Raw genomic sequence first — 15,840 nt, 5'->3', positions numbered from 1 at the left:
GCCACCAGATCCCGCTCACTATCATTAAAAGGAGACTTTCGGAGGTATGGCACCTACCATATGAGGAGAGATTAAGAAGACTGAGACTTTTCATCTTGGAAAAGAGACAAATAAGGGGGGCTATGACACAGGTCTATGAAATCATGACTGTGGAGAAAGTAAATAAGGAAGCGCTATTTACTTCTTCTCAAAACACAAGAGCTAGGGGTCACCAAATGAAATGAATAAGCAGCAGGTTTTAAACGAACAAAATGAAGTATTTTTTCATACAACGCAGAGTTAACCTTTGGAACTCCTTTACGGAGGATGTTGTGAAGGTCAAGACCATAACAGAGTTCAGAAAAGAACTCCATAAATTCATGGAGGATAGGCCCATCAATAGCTATTAGCCAGGATGTGCAGGGATAGGAATGGGCGACAGGGAATGGATCACTTGATGATTACCTGTTATTTTCATTCCCTCTGGGGCACCTGGCATTGGCCACTGTCCAAAGACAGGATACTGGGCTAGATGAACCATTGGTCTGATCCAATATGGCCATTCTTATGTTCTTATTGTGATTCTTGGTCCTACAAACTTAATCTAATTGTAAGCTCAGCTGTAAAAAGTATGTGAAAGTTCATAAGATGTCAAAATAACCTATAACAACAAATATTGACAGGGAAAAGTACAAAATGAACACAAAGACCAAATTAGTCCAAACATTAAGGCCTACTGATATAACTCAAGGACTGTGTTAAGATCATGCTTAATAAACAAGAAAACATGGGTCCAGAAATTAAACTAAAACTGATGTGTTGCATATTAGGCCTAATTGGTGAACAAAATAATGATGAGACAGGCTATTCATCACTCCCTTTTTGGGTCCTTAAAATAAGAGATTTTGAAGGTGGTGATGGTGGGAAAATATGGAGAAAGAACAGACTCAGGCAACTGGCACAATCTTCACCATCATGGCTACCACCCCCACCATCTTCTGGATCCCAGGCCTTCATCATCCTAATCCTGAGAGATGTCCTGACCACACCGAACCAGAGATAGGGACCCAGACAAGATCGCCAAATCTATCAGCTCTAGCTGGGATAAGATAGGATCCGACTTAGGAGCAGCAGCAACAACCACCGCTCCAGCTCATCTAAACTAACTTCTCTTTTCCCCAAAAGAACAGTTACCACCATCTTTAATACTACTTAAGACCGTTAAACCAAAATCTCTCCAGCTAAAGAGAAAGGGAACAAAGAATGTTGTCAAATTGAAAGACTTATTTAATACTTTACACTTCAAATACTTCAACTGTTTTTCCTTCTTTTCTTTATCTTTAATGGTGTTTGTGCCATGGTACCAAGCTCGCTAAGGTCTCTGTATACCAAACCCCAAACCTTGTTTGAAATCATTTAATGTTGATCAGTGACCAGGTTATGTTAACATCTCTGGCACATTTAATCCACCTAAATTAATATAGCAAGGGTCACATCTTCCATGCCAATCATAAATGGAATATAAATCATATTTCATGGTGCAGTATCTTTAGGTGACTGTCCTGAACTGTAAAAATCCAGTGAATCCTCTCTTCCACATACCCAATATGTACACATGGATTATCAAGTACAGGTGTAATCCAGTTTGACACACTGTTGCCTCCAGAATTTGAGGGAATTTTAAAAAGTTCAATACAACTCAAGGTGATTTTCTTGATTGCAAAACCTTGAAAAGCAAGGATCAACCAGAGTCTCCCTTCTCAGATTTGCAGAGATTTAGGCAGTGCACAAGCACTTAAGCTGTATCTGGGAAGCTTTTGATTTGGCCAAGGCTCAGGACCCTCAGAATGCATACAAAGGCCAAGAAAATGACAAATACATGGAGTAGCAAACTCTAATCTAGTTCTAATGCATGAACCTGAAACAGTTTAAATTTCTCCTCTGCTACTAGCTACCTATCCATGTTGCTAGGCAATAGTCTTTTCTAAGTATGCTCACACTCCAAATGAAATTTAAAGTTCAGTTTAAATCAACAGTGTTTTCTGTTCAGAGTACAATGGAATGCAGTTGCAAAACTCGTACAGCCTTGGCTTTCATACTTTGAAGATAAACACCCTCCTTGTGACATGCTACCGTAAGTCTTACAAATACACTTTTGTTAACAAGGAACTTCAGCAACCTACTTAGAGCTACCTACCCACTTAGTAACCAAAGAATTTCACACTTAAAAGAAACAGTAAATAGTCCATAAAATGCTGGATTAACTAATCCAAGGGAATTTTTAAACCAGAAGACAAAATATTCACTGAGAAATAGTTATGGAGAACAAGGTAAACAAAGTAATTTTTCCCAACTTTAATTATAGTATTATGGGACCAGGGTAGCCAATTTAAAATAGTGTATTCTGGAAGACCAGTTTTGACCTGCTACCCACAAGCTTTTAAAAGTCCTTTCTACCAGAAATTTTATACATGTGACATTTCAATCAGGGAGATTTATTTGCAAGTTTCAGGTTAACTAGGCAAGCCACATAACATGTACAATTTGGGGGAAAATGTATCCTTTCACTTTCTGAAAGTCTAACCTTTTTCCCTTGCTCCTCTCAAAAAAGGTTTGGATTAAAAGTTTCAACAAGAATTACAATACAAGATAATATTTTTTAAGGGTGGGTAGAAAGTATCAATACTACTCCATGAAAAATCCTTCAAGCTATTATCTTTGATTATCCTAAGTTTAATGAAGGAAACTGAGGAATTTGCTGCCTCTACAGACACCATCTCTTCAGACCTTGTAAATTTGCTGTTACAATAGCAAAATTTACTGCCCTTAAGATACAGATTTGTAACTGTGTTGGAGAGTTCTACTTAGAGAAACCAGTGAAAATTCATTTTAAAGACCACATTTGGATAAAAGGAAATGTGATCTCTAAGTACACTCTAAGCTGGGTCAGACGAATATATGGGTTCTCTCAGTGAGAATCACTAAAGATAATGAAAAAAAATAAATTTGGGCTTTTTCTGCTTCCTTTATGGTGCATAAAAAGAAGGCCTGTGAAAGCCTCCCCACCTATTTATGTTTAAGCATAGCTATCAGAAACATAAAGCTGAGTTTTGTACAAGGATTAGTCAGGTTGTCAAAAAAGTAGATTGGGAGTTTTAAGCCCTTAACTGAAAGAGGTGTTAGTTAACCAAGGGAGTGTTTTAGATACTCCTAAAAACAAAGAACAGGCTTAGAATGGCCTGACAGTCACTCGCCACTTCCAGAAAGCTAGAAAATTTCATAATTAAGGTTGTTTGAGCATTCTTAAATCAGCCCAGCTGAGTGTAGGTATTATGATGCAATCTAATTACATGGTCACATACTATTTTTCCCTGAGACACATGCCTCATTCACTGCACAGGGTAGATAACTTTCACTGAATAGGCAGCTTTTTAATATATTGTTTTATTTTCATCTTCTACGTGCAACCTGAGGCCTTAATTACTGCAAACATTCCAAACCCTGTGGTTCTCATGGCATTTTCTAGGAAATTCTGTCATGTGGAACCATGCTGATTCCCACATAGGTTATCAGCAGCACTGGAACCAAAAGATCCACAGTACTTACCTCTGCCACTTGAGCAAAAAGAATTACAAATAGCAGCAAAGGAACAGTGAGGTTTACAAATCCTAGATCAATATTATATTCTGGAGGGAAGTGTGAGCTTCTGGTTACACAATTGCCCCGGTTCCCCTTAACCTGATCCTTTCTGTCCATGAGACTCACCTCCTTTTGTTCTTGTTTCCACCTTCATTATATATTTCACACCACCACTTCCAACCTGTTTTAGCCCCCCAATCATCTCCTATGCCCTCCTTAACTTCCTCAGTCTCCCTTTTGCTGCTCACCCACGTAAGTCCAGTCAAGTTCCTCTGCCATGATGCGTGAGCACCAGCAGGAAGAGCACTGAGAACACAGGCCACAGTCTACCTGCTCTGCTCCTGTGCCAGTGTCATTAAAGCCAGGAGGTAAAACTGCAGAAAGAGTTCTGCTTGGCTCCTACAGATCCTGCCATCCCAGTACAATGTTTGGAATAATGTGACCAAACTAATAAAGCTCTACTAAGTATTTGCAAATGGCAATTTTCAGATACTTATAACAGCCAAATTTGGGTGGATTTCCTCTCTCCCTATATGGCTCAGAACCAGGGACAGCTCTCAGGAATTTGAAGTCAATCTGCACAGCGTAGTTATAAGCCAGGCTTGGCTTACAGATGCCACCACTGGCTTCATATGGATGCTCTATCCAGCGTTTTGTCTGTCTATGCGTGCGCGCACACAAAAATTGGGGAAAAAACCCCAACCAATATTTGTTGAGGGCCTGAAACTCAGGAACTCCTTGATCAAAAAAAAAATCTACATTTTCACCACAAACTCCTCTCTGGGTCCTTCCACCAAGTGTCGAACTGGAATGCCAATTTTAAGCCAATCTGACAATACATGTGAATTTTAAAAAGGTTTGAAGACTGGAACATTAACAGAATTCCTAACTACATCAGGTGTCCCATAAGTGATAAATTGTCTGAAGTGCTTATTTTACAGAACTGAAACTAAGATATTCAGTGGGAGGATTAGAAGTCTTCAAGAAAATTAATACATGGGGATAAAGGGTTGCCAGGACCACTGTACTGTCCCTCTCCCACTCCAAATTCAAGTGACAGCAAGAGATAAGAGTTTAAGACTAGCTGATGGTTTCCATAATCGATGAGGCAGATAGTATCTACAGTTTTTCTAAACCCAGTATGTAACAGCTAGTGACAAAACCGTAATGCATTATACAGCTATGAAAGCGCAGTTACTGCTTACAACATAATAAGCCTGTTGTTACACTATCATGTAATAGCAAGTACAAAGTATGTTCTATTCAAGCCAAAAAAGTATTGCTCAATTAAGTGCACATATGATCTGTAATATGGAAAATAACACGTTTTCTTCAATGAAACAGTTCCATCCCTGAAGTTTTATCTATATAAGCTAATCTTGACAACAAAAAGTGAAAGTTAGTATGGTACTGTTACACTCTAAAATCTAAAACGTTTCACAAGACCTAGAATAAGAGAATTCCACAAGGAGCATGTGGAAGTACCTGGTAAATAATAAATTTTCCAACTTATCTTGCTATCTAAACAGCAGAAGTATTAACACACACTTATTAAAATATTACACAAATAGATATCTGGAAGTACATGTCTCTCTCTTTTGACTTATTTTCAAAGCCTTGAATTAGCTTATAAGAGGAGATCTATGCACTAGACCATTGTCCTACAAGATTATTTGTCTTCTTTTAAAGAGTAAATGTTAAATACTACATGCTGTACTGTGTCTACTAAAACTGCTATCAGGAAAAAATATTGTATAAGAACAAAATTACGTTTTACAAAAATATTGATTTCTTGCCAAACTTGTGCCACATTCCCTTGAAAGCTTTTACAAAGCCATGACATGGTAAAGGAGCCTGTCTTGGTCTCTGATGTAATCAGTGGGTAACCATCAGTTCAGCTCTCCTTCCAAATACATACGTGTTATGGGGAAAGACTATGTTTAAGTTAACTATTTGGGAGACAGTGGAGAGAATTGCTTTTGGAAGATAGGGCTCTACACTCAGTCACAGGTTTAGGCTGAACCCAAAGTTTACAAATTCACACCCTCACCTCCATTTCCTTTTCAGCTCATCTTTTCCTCTGCTTTCTGTTATGAACGTTCAAAGACACCATGCTTTTTTCCAGCTCGTACATGCTTTTGGTGTTGAACTAGATGAGCAGTTCTCAAATTGTGGGTCAGAACCCCAAAGTGGGCCATGGGGTCACCAGGGCTGCCATTCGACTTGCTGGGGCCTGAGGCTGAAGCCGAAGCCCCATCACCAGTCAAAAGCCCGAGCCCACTGCCTGGGGCCAAAGCTGAAGTCCAAGGGCTTCAAGCCTGCGCTGTGGGGCTCAGGTTACAGCCCCCGCCTCCCAAACTGCAAGGCTCAGGTTACAGCCCCCCTTCCCCCCTCCACACCATCTGCGGCTGAAGCCCTTGGACTTCTCCCTCCCTACTCCTCCCACCTGGGGCAGTGGGACTCAGGCTTTGGTCCCCAGCCTGGGGCGACGGGGCTTGGGTGGGCTCAGGTTTCAGTCCCCTCTTCTGGGCACGTGTAATAATTTGTTGTCAGAAAGGGGTCATGATGCAATCAAGTTTGAGAGTCCCTGAACTAGATGGTCACAGTCCACTACCCTAAAAAGGAAGATTATCTGGAAATGCGAACATTTAGCTGAAAACTAAGGGCAGAAATTACACAGAATCTAGTTCAAAAGTTACATATGGTACTGGTTCAGAATGTTAAGAGTATAGAAGCAGGTAGTATATCTGGCATGCTTATTTGCCTGTTGAAAACCAGAATACCTAAAGGTATTTTAGAGAGATGTGCTTATATCCAAGACACAGAAAGAAACAAAGATGTAGAGTGTTCTTAAAGTACACATAATCCTTTATGTGATACAAGGGTTTAATCTGGCATTTTAAAATGCTAAAGAAAGAGAGACGAGACATGATTCAAAAGTCATATCTGCTTACTTTTCTGAAGAGATTAATTTCTTTAAAAAAATTATCACTGTAGAGACAGTACACTTGGGGAATGTGAGCGGATTCTACTCTGCCTCACATAACAGTACTGTTAACTAAGGTCCAAAGGCAGACCTTTAACAATGGTGTGGAAACAAGAAAGCCAGACTTTCAGATCCCAAGATGAGTTCGCAACAATGACACACAACTTGCAAATCAAGTCTGATGTCAAAGTCACAGAGGAAATGTGGAACACTCCACTGTCAACTTTGTCATCTTCCAGAGTGTAACTGCAGTTTAAATCAAAAGTAGGGGCAAAAACACATTTAGAAAAAGAAATATACAATGGAGCTGTCCTAATTTTAGAACACCATCTTCAATTCCTAAAGTTCACAGCTGCCTTAATGAATCTGATTAGTCTGCAGCTCTAGAAAGAGCAAGAGTCATAACAATAGGAGGATCCCCTCAATAAGATATGAATATATCTTTGTGCTTACTAACTTTCATATTGTCCTTCAAAGGTAACCTGCATATAAAAAATTGGAACTGTGCCATTTTTGCTCCTCTATGATAGTGATGTTCAGGTATCATGGTCATGAATGTGGTATATATACACTCCACAGAAAGCCTAAAAGGGTTCCGCCCCCACCCATACGCAAAAAAGCTTGGTTTTGAAGTAAATAATAGGGAAACTAGGCTTCAGTTTTTGTCAGTGGTTTCCTGGGAGGACCAGAATACACGCATGGGAGCTCTCTGGCTGCTGTTGCTGCAGAGTTTGGCAGGTGCCTGAATTAACAGGATTTAAAGTTTTTGACTATGACTAAAAATCATTACTATACACTCAATGTGGGATGTAAACGTTGGACAAAGAACGAAAGCTTAAAACCAATCAAGAGTCTTCAGACAGCAGTCATTAATTATGACCAAGTTAGAGATATTCAACACAAGTTTGAGCATGCCAGATATAAATCAGTTGTACGCACCTGATCCATGCTAAATGGGAGTGGTTATTGCTAAGACATTTAAGGCACATTTAGAGCAGCTGTATAAATGCTACCTGGCTTTTAGGTTTAAGAAAGGAATTTCTGGTTGAATTAGTGTCATAGTTATGCCCTTTATTTTATTATTATTAATAATTCCAACACCATAATATAAGAATAAATAAAAATAAAATTTTCAGGTAGAGAAAGAAGGTATTAACCCCACTTCTTTCCCCTCACATTGCAGGTTACTTTAAATGACATCATACTCTAAGTCAAAGTTATTGGTAAATATAGTGGTCTCTTGAAACATCTTCACATCTTGAGAAACCAAGTGTGTCACCAACTTGTTTAATGTCCATTATTTTAGAAGAAGAGGCCTGCCAAGGACAGAGAATTAACCAGGTACGTTATACAGAAGAACAGTGCAAGCCTGGTCTTGGTCAGAGTACTTAGTTTCTTGTATTACATATTCAATAGTTTTTATTAAACAATTTGTTGCTTTATTATAGTAATTGATTTGCTCTGTTAACTGTTGTATTGACATGAGTTTGGTTTTTGTATTTTAAAATAGTTGTTACTTTTCCTGAACATACACATAGTTGTATGGAATGAGAAAGGTCAAAGGAAGACAATCAAAAGCAGTAAGTGTAAAAGACTTTCCCTCCCCTCACGCCCTTAAAAAAAAAAAAAATCTAGGCTTAAAAACCCTAGAAAATTTGGGTTATACAGAAAGTGGATCACCGAACACAACTTCAGATTCAGAACAATGTGGTCTGATAGTGTAACACTAACAACCAACAAAGTAATAAAAAACTGAACTATTGTCTGTGGGTTCAGCTATATACATAGACAGTTTCTGCTCCTCACTTGTGGCTGACACACCCTTCCTTCAATTGGTACACTTTCCATCACAATTTACACTTTGCCATCTTCCAATATCAAAGTACTAAGCAGAAATCTACCTCTATATTAAAAGTACAAAAAAATCCATCCAGTGGACTTCAATTTAGAGGAGGAGCTAGAAGTTCAATTATCTGGTTTTGCAGCACTAAGAAACTCATCCACAGATTGAATACCCATTAACCCAGAGGTAATACTAAGGACATTGGAGTAAGCACTAAAGAAAGTCACTGCATTATCCCATTAGAAGCCAAAACTGTTTTTCTTGTACCTAAAGCAAACGCTGACAGCCAGTTTCTTATGTGGAAAATTATTTATAATATATATAATATATAATAATAATATAAACCTTCACTGACAATTCTTCAAATTTGGAGGTTCAAAATGTTAAACTAATACAACTATGACACTTGCATATACTGAAATAAAGTGGACATGATTTCCTTGCTCTCATCAGATCTGATCAAAAGTAGCTTACCACACTGAGTTTATAAGAATTTAACATTATATACAAGAAATCTCTGGTGCTTCCTAGATCAGAACTAAAATTTCAGTATCTCCTTTTCCCCCTCAACTTTGAGGATGACAGGGGAAGAGAAACTAGCAAACTACCCAGTTTATGAGGCTCCTAGATTCTAGTCACCAAAAAGTCTCCAAGGACTTAATCCTTCAGTGCAACTCCTTCCCTTAAACTGGCCTTTTCCAGGAGATTCTACACAATTCTCAGGAATAGTAGTGAAGATCCTGGAGCTCTAACGCCTAAGCCTTCATATGGAAAGGTGACAATTCTTTCACTTTACCAACTCCTCTTCCAATGTCAAGGGTAATCTTGTCTATTATGGTGTGTCTATCAAGGTGTTCCAGCCCTCCAACAGAACTTCACATGTAATCTCCTACAGCCCATGAAGTTGATGGACAAAATGCTCTTCAGAACGCCATTTCTGTTCTAGAATGCAAATGGCAGGAAATTACTCATTTAGCAGAACAAAACTTGCAAAGGAGTTAGGAAATGTTGCCACAGGAAACCCTGCTGGCCTGGAATCAAAGGATTGGGAGAATATTGAAGAGAGAACTCCTGTATTACTCATATCACGATATTGTTAGAGGCCCCAGTTTACGAGGTATTGTACCAAACAAGAGACAGTCCCAGCTCTGAAGAGTTTACAATCTAAAGAGACAAAGGGGATGGTGAATGGGACAATACAAGCAAGGTTAAGGTGGAAGCACATCTCGTTAGTTCCATCTTTCCCCCTCATGCATTCCTGAAGAGGACCAACATATAAAGGGGTAATAGAGAAGGGATTTGGTCAAAATATGTTCAACTCCAGATTTATTTTCAAAAAGAATCATCTACATCTAAACACCTTGCTCGATCTATCCATTGTTAGTTGAGAGCTCTCCTTAGGTATTGCAGAAGAAGCAATGCAAAGTGGACTGCCAAACTGACATGGTTTCAAGTTGTACATCGCTTCCTCTCACCACCTCTACAACAGACTGCACAAAAGGAATTCTGGTTTGGGACTAATTCTATACACTCAAAAATGTGCCAGATACACCTTAAAGTGAAGACATAAAAGGCAAAATACAGGTAAGAGATATTCAGAAACTTATCTACTAATAGAAAAGTATTTTTAATCAAGTCAGTATATTTGCTAAGAGCACATTCTATGCAACCAAATGCAATTCAGCACACAAGATTTCAGAATGGAAATGCACATGTGCTGTTAACTATACCTGATAAAAGGAGAAACTCAAGTATATCCCGGTGAAAACATTGCTGGAAGTTCATAAAGATAAACACTAAGGTTTACCTATTTGTTTTTTTTTTTTTATTACCATAGCACCTAAGGACACCAGAGATTGGGGCCCTATTGTGTTAAGACACTGCACAAATAAAGAGACAAAAAACTTTAGGACAGAGATTGTCTCTTACTCCATGGCTGTAGAGAATAAAGTTTTCAACAGTGCCTAAGTGCTGACTTAAGTGATTTGGGTGACATCGAAGTCAGACGGAGAACAGAATGCAGTAGTCCTAAGTGTGAGATGAGAATCTGAACAACAGCCTTACCAGACAGAAAAGGCTCAATCTTTGAAATGTATGGAAGTACCTACGGTAAAATCAGGTATTGGCTAAAAGATACTCAAGAAAAGTTAATGTTTTTAGTTTTTGCTTTATTTTTGCTCTGTTATTTTTGAAGTATGCTTCTAAAAGCTCTAGTTGCCCTTTTAAATAAATTATATTCAAGAATATATATTTTTAAATCATGGGTACCTTTATAAATATTTTAATGACTGCAGATCCAGATGTATGACTCTCCATAAGCACATATAGAAATCAATTTTGGAAAAAAAAAATCAGAAGCCATACCTTGTGTTGTTCTATCGCATCTATCCATTGTTGTCTATGATCAGGATCCTGAGCTCGTAGGTACCAAACACTATCATTTACACTAATGTCAAATCTGCATTCATCAAAATCATGAGGCTGCGGAGGGAAACAAAAAGGGGGATATGATAAGCACAGCTAGAATTAAGCATAATAAAGATTAGCTATATCTCAAGCATAGAATGCTGAGAGTCTAGCTATAAGGTATTGTAGACCACACTATTTGCTTTTTTAACTATAGAGTTAATTAAATTCCTATTACAGTATTAAATTCATTTTGTTTGTTAGGCCTAAATACGAATTAGATAAAATTTAAGTTAAGTTTTAAAAAAATGTTAAACCAGTAAGTTACACCTTACATCAACCCAGAAGACAGCCAGCAGAAGTTTACAGTGTGACATATTGTATATAGTTAGGAGCTGATGAAACAGTATAGCAACTGCCACAAGATCCATTTAAAAACACTGAAGGATTCTTTAAAAGCAGCACAGAGTCCTGTGGCACCTTATAGACTAACAGACGTTTTGGAGCTGAGCTTTCGTGGGTGAATACCCACTTCGTCAGATGATGTATCCTGACCATGCATACCACGAATGTGGGTATTCACCCACGAAAGCTCATGCTCCAAAACGTCTGTTAGTCTATAAGGTGCCACAGGACTCTCTGCTGCTTTTACAGATCAAGACTAACACGGCTACCCCTCTGACACTTGAAGGATTCTTGGGATTCTACCCAAGCATAGACCAAACACTCTTCCCCCATTCAAATAAAATGAACAAACCTTATAGCAGACTAAAAAAGCAAAACTAATAAATAGCTCAAGTTGAGGTTTAACTTCAGAAAAAAGAGGCAGACACTTCATGAAGTTCATTATGACTACTACTACTGACTTTAGATACTGTTTAAGTACTGTAATAATGGGAAGCAGTATAAAATCATAAGCTAGATCATCAACAAACATTTGTGTTCATGTAGAATGATACAAATGCAATGCTAGTTGACAGACAAAAGAAAGGTTGACAGATCACAAACAAAGATCCTTCAAAATTCCTAGATAATCACATTTAATCAAAAGGCTAACAAAATTTAAAAGAAAACAACATAATGGGACATTACAGTATATAGATACTCTGAACACCAGTGACAATAAGTTGACAAAAAGTTACTCAAAAACTTGCCTTAAAATGTTACGTACAAAAACCATGATCATCGTCCATCACCATACCATTAAAAGTTGACTGTTATGGGGTAACAGGTACTATATCTTAGTGCAAGGACTAGCTTCCAACCTCTAATATGGAACCCAAATATGTAACAAGTCTCTGAAATTGCAATCATTCAACTTTCACATATGAAATGAATACTGGTCACACACACTGGATGACTATCTTGTTTACAAGTGCACAGAGACTTTGCATGCAGTTTGCCTACACAATTTCAGAGACTGATTTGAAATGTGGCCTGTCGTGTGTCTTCAAATATCTAAACTCAGAGTCGGCAACCTTTCAGAAGTGGTGTGCAGAGTCTTCATTTATACACTCTAATTTAAGGCTTCGAGTGCCAGTAATACATTTTAACGTTTTTTTAGAAGGTCTCTCTATAATTCCATATTATATAACTAAACTACTGTTATATGTAAAGTAACAAGGTTTTCAAAATGTTTCAGAAGCTTTATTTAAATTAAATTAAAATGCAGATCTTATCAGTTTAGTATGATCCTTGCCCTTGCTTTTCTTTGCAGAGTTTTCCAATGTCTGGTGGTACGTATTTGGATACTTTAAGCTGCACACAGGCTTCTGAGTGATCAGTTGTTAACCAGCTGGCAGGAGGTCAGCGGCTGGAACCCAAGATCGGCAGCTGAGGTGAGTGGAGCTGGCAGCTGGTAGGGCTGAGCAGGGCCAGAGGCCTGGACACTGTCTGGCAGGGGGCCTCTGATGGAACTCCAACTGGAAGCAAGGTAAGTGGGGCTGCGGTGGGGACCCCAGCTGACAAGGGGCCAGCAGCCAGAACCCCAGAGCAGCGACTGAGTGGCTCAGCCAGCTGGCACTCTAGGGTTCCGGATGCCAGCTCCTGCCAGCCAGGGTCTCAGCCCGCTGCCAGCCTGGGGTTCCTTTATCCAGGGCAGCACCAGGCACTGAGTGGGGCCGGTGGTGGGACCCCAACTGGCAGAAGCCAATGGCAGAAACCCCAGAGTGGTGGTGGGCTGAGTGGCCCAGCCCGCTGCCACGTGCCATCAAAAATTGGCTCACGTGCCACCTTTGGCACACATGCCGTAGATTGCCGACCCCTGATCTAAACATTACTGTACATTCATGAAACATGGTAGCAAATACTTTGGGACAGTGGTTCTCAACCAGGGGCCCAGGGCCCCCTGGAAGGCTGCGAGGCTTCAGGCAGTCCACCAAGCAGGGCCAGCATTACACTAGCTGGGGCCCAAGGCAGAAAGCTGAAACCCTACCGTACAGGTGGAAGCCCAGGGACCTGATCCCTGCCACCTGGGGCTGAAGCTAAGGCTTGAGTAATGTAGCTTTGCAGGGCCCCAAGCAATTGCCCTGCTTGCTACCCCATAATACTACCCCTGGCTTTTATATGCAGAAAACCAGTTACTGTGGTATGGGTGGGCTATGGAGTTTTTACAGCATATTGGGGGCATCAGAAAGAAAGGTTGAGAACCCCTGCTTTGGGCTATGCCACATGAACCATTTTAGAACAATGCACAAAAATCTCAGTATTACATCATTCTCTCATTTAAAGGAGACTTCATAGGTAAGGTTGACATTTAGGTAATTTACTTAACCTCTCATCTCCCAAATGTGACTTAATATGTAGACAGAATTGAAATAAAAGAATGGGTGATCATTTTAGGTTAAAGTGTTGTTGATTTTTTAACCACAACATTTCAGAAATCAGGAATACTTAGAAATAATACTAAAAAAATAATAGTTTAAAAATGTCTTAAGTGCCTCATTTTCAGTCCTTCTACCTTTCAAACAGAATATTAGAAGTCATCAAATCACATGTGCAGATATCTACAATCACTCATGGGGCAGAATAGCCCTGATTAATGTTTTATTTTAAAATCAATTTTAACAGTATATTTATTTCTGGTGCAGCAAGGAATTATTGATTAGGGACTTGGCTGCCACTGTCTGACAGTACCATGGATAGATATACTGGTAACAAGCTCTGTAAAAAGGCAACAGCAGCAAGAGACAGAAAAAGGAGCTGAACAAAGGAGTGCAGACAGACTGTGGAGGGAGACAGGAAAAGAGGCTTAGTTGGTAAATTACTTGCCTCTCTCCACAAACAAAACAAACTGCCAATACTGTTTCCCTAGCTAGCCAACTCAGATTCCTGCCTCCCTCTGAAGAATAGTATAGGATCAAGTAAGTATAGGCTATCATAATGCATATGCACAAGGGAATTGAATTAAGATTGCACAGGGAACCTTAATTCTGACATTTCCTAACTGGAGTGTCGTGCTTCACAAAGTTTAATACTATTTTAACAGTTCTTTTTGTAGGTAATATTTATTTACTAAAAACAGCAGTTAATCTAGTAAGTTGGGCATAGGGCTGAGAATCAGGCACTCGTGATTTCAACCCCTGGCTGTGCCAGCAATTAATTGGATAGCTTTGGGCAAATGACAGCTTTAATGTTCCTTATTCAAAATGAGAAAGATAGCTTACCTCACAGGGCTGTTGTGAAGATACAAGTGCTTTGAAAATATGAAATACTAAGTGTCATAATATTTATATAAAAGCACAGAACCATGACATTCCATTAATGCCAAGTCAGGAGATACCCACAACCCTCCAGAATGGCAATATATTCAAGGCCAATAGAAATCCATTCTCTCTGATACCACAGCATGTGATCCAGGAATGCCTCCCTCTTCAAGGTGCAGAAATAGGAAGAGAAAGTAAATGAAGTCTGTGCCTCATCCAGTGGTTAGAGACTGAAACAAGAGGGTGAACTCTCACCACGCCAGCCAAGGAGGTGGGAGTTGTTACGACACATGGCTTACCCAAACTAGAAAGAGGAAGGGTTTAACAGAAGTGCAACTGTACTGTCTCCCCTCACATCTTTAACCTCTGGCCTCATCCTCTTTTTACCTGCCTTAGATTCTATGACATAGAACTCATGGTTCCAAGGATAACAGTGGTGTGTGTATGTTTCATTTAGTATTTTCTTCACAGTGTGAGGACTAGCCTAAGACACTGTATGTATGAGAAGACAACATGCTTTTCAGAGTTCTCGATTCTTTCTCTAATCAGTTTAAGGAGGAAAACAAAGTTTCAAGATAAACACAAACAAAAAAAACACCATTAGGTTACTTAACATAACTAAGCAACAATATTACCATGAAATGGCAAATGCTTTTTTGGCCATGAGCCTGAGAACCTGTGTTCAGTCAGTCCAGAAGTGACTGCACACACAACTAATCAATTGACTGGTACTAGTAAACTATTTAATACCCAGCCATTATGACTTTCTATACAGAGTTAATAAAAGAGGAAATAAACCATGTAACTGGTTTCATAGTGCTTTACTTTCCAATCAATATGGAGAAAAAAATATTAAAGTTGCAGTCTCTCTTCATAAGGCATAGGAAAATTATTTTGCTAAAGCAGCCACAACCTGCCCCCCAAAACATAAAAAAAAAACATTTTTTCCACGAGATCTTTAACAGGTCAAATAGGCAAAAAGAAAATGGCAGTTCTAGACAGGGGGAAGGTACTACAATGTCCCCAGTTCCTTTTTGGAATCCCTAAAGAGGGGGGAAGTTAAGGTTGCATGGCTCTATTGGGTGGAAAGTGTCATCTTAACTAGTTCCTGTTTTTCTAATGTTTATCTTCTTCTAGTGCTAGCTTTCTTTGAAGGGATATGCGAAAAGGACCGTAATATGACATTCGCTAATGTTACAACAGAACTAAGAAATATTTATTCTGGAGGGCTTCGAGAGCCTGCAGTCTTCCATATTGATGAAGCTTTTGAATGTAAACTTTCC

General features: G+C 39.1%; 1 protein-coding gene across 3 annotated transcripts in view; it reads right to left on the bottom strand.

The window, feature by feature from the left end:
* CERT1 (ceramide transporter 1) overlaps positions 1-15,840 on the bottom strand; it is a 148,860-nt gene that overhangs the window by 103,042 nt on the left and 29,978 nt on the right. For 2 of the 3 annotated variants that reach the window (XM_050944592.1, XM_050944593.1), the window contains exon 3: positions 10,812-10,928. The exons of the other annotated variant lie outside the window; for it this stretch is intronic. In XM_050944592.1, coding sequence (XP_050800549.1) covers positions 10,812-10,928 — 117 coding nt within the window. The remainder of the gene's footprint in view (positions 1-10,811; positions 10,929-15,840) is intronic. 3 annotated transcript variants of the gene reach the window in all.

The sequence above is a fragment of the Gopherus flavomarginatus genome, chromosome 3, assembly GCF_025201925.1.
Source record: "Gopherus flavomarginatus isolate rGopFla2 chromosome 3, rGopFla2.mat.asm, whole genome shotgun sequence".
NCBI classification, from domain to species: domain Eukaryota; kingdom Metazoa; phylum Chordata; order Testudines; family Testudinidae; genus Gopherus; species Gopherus flavomarginatus.
This window is presented reverse-complemented; position numbering and strand designations above follow the sequence as displayed.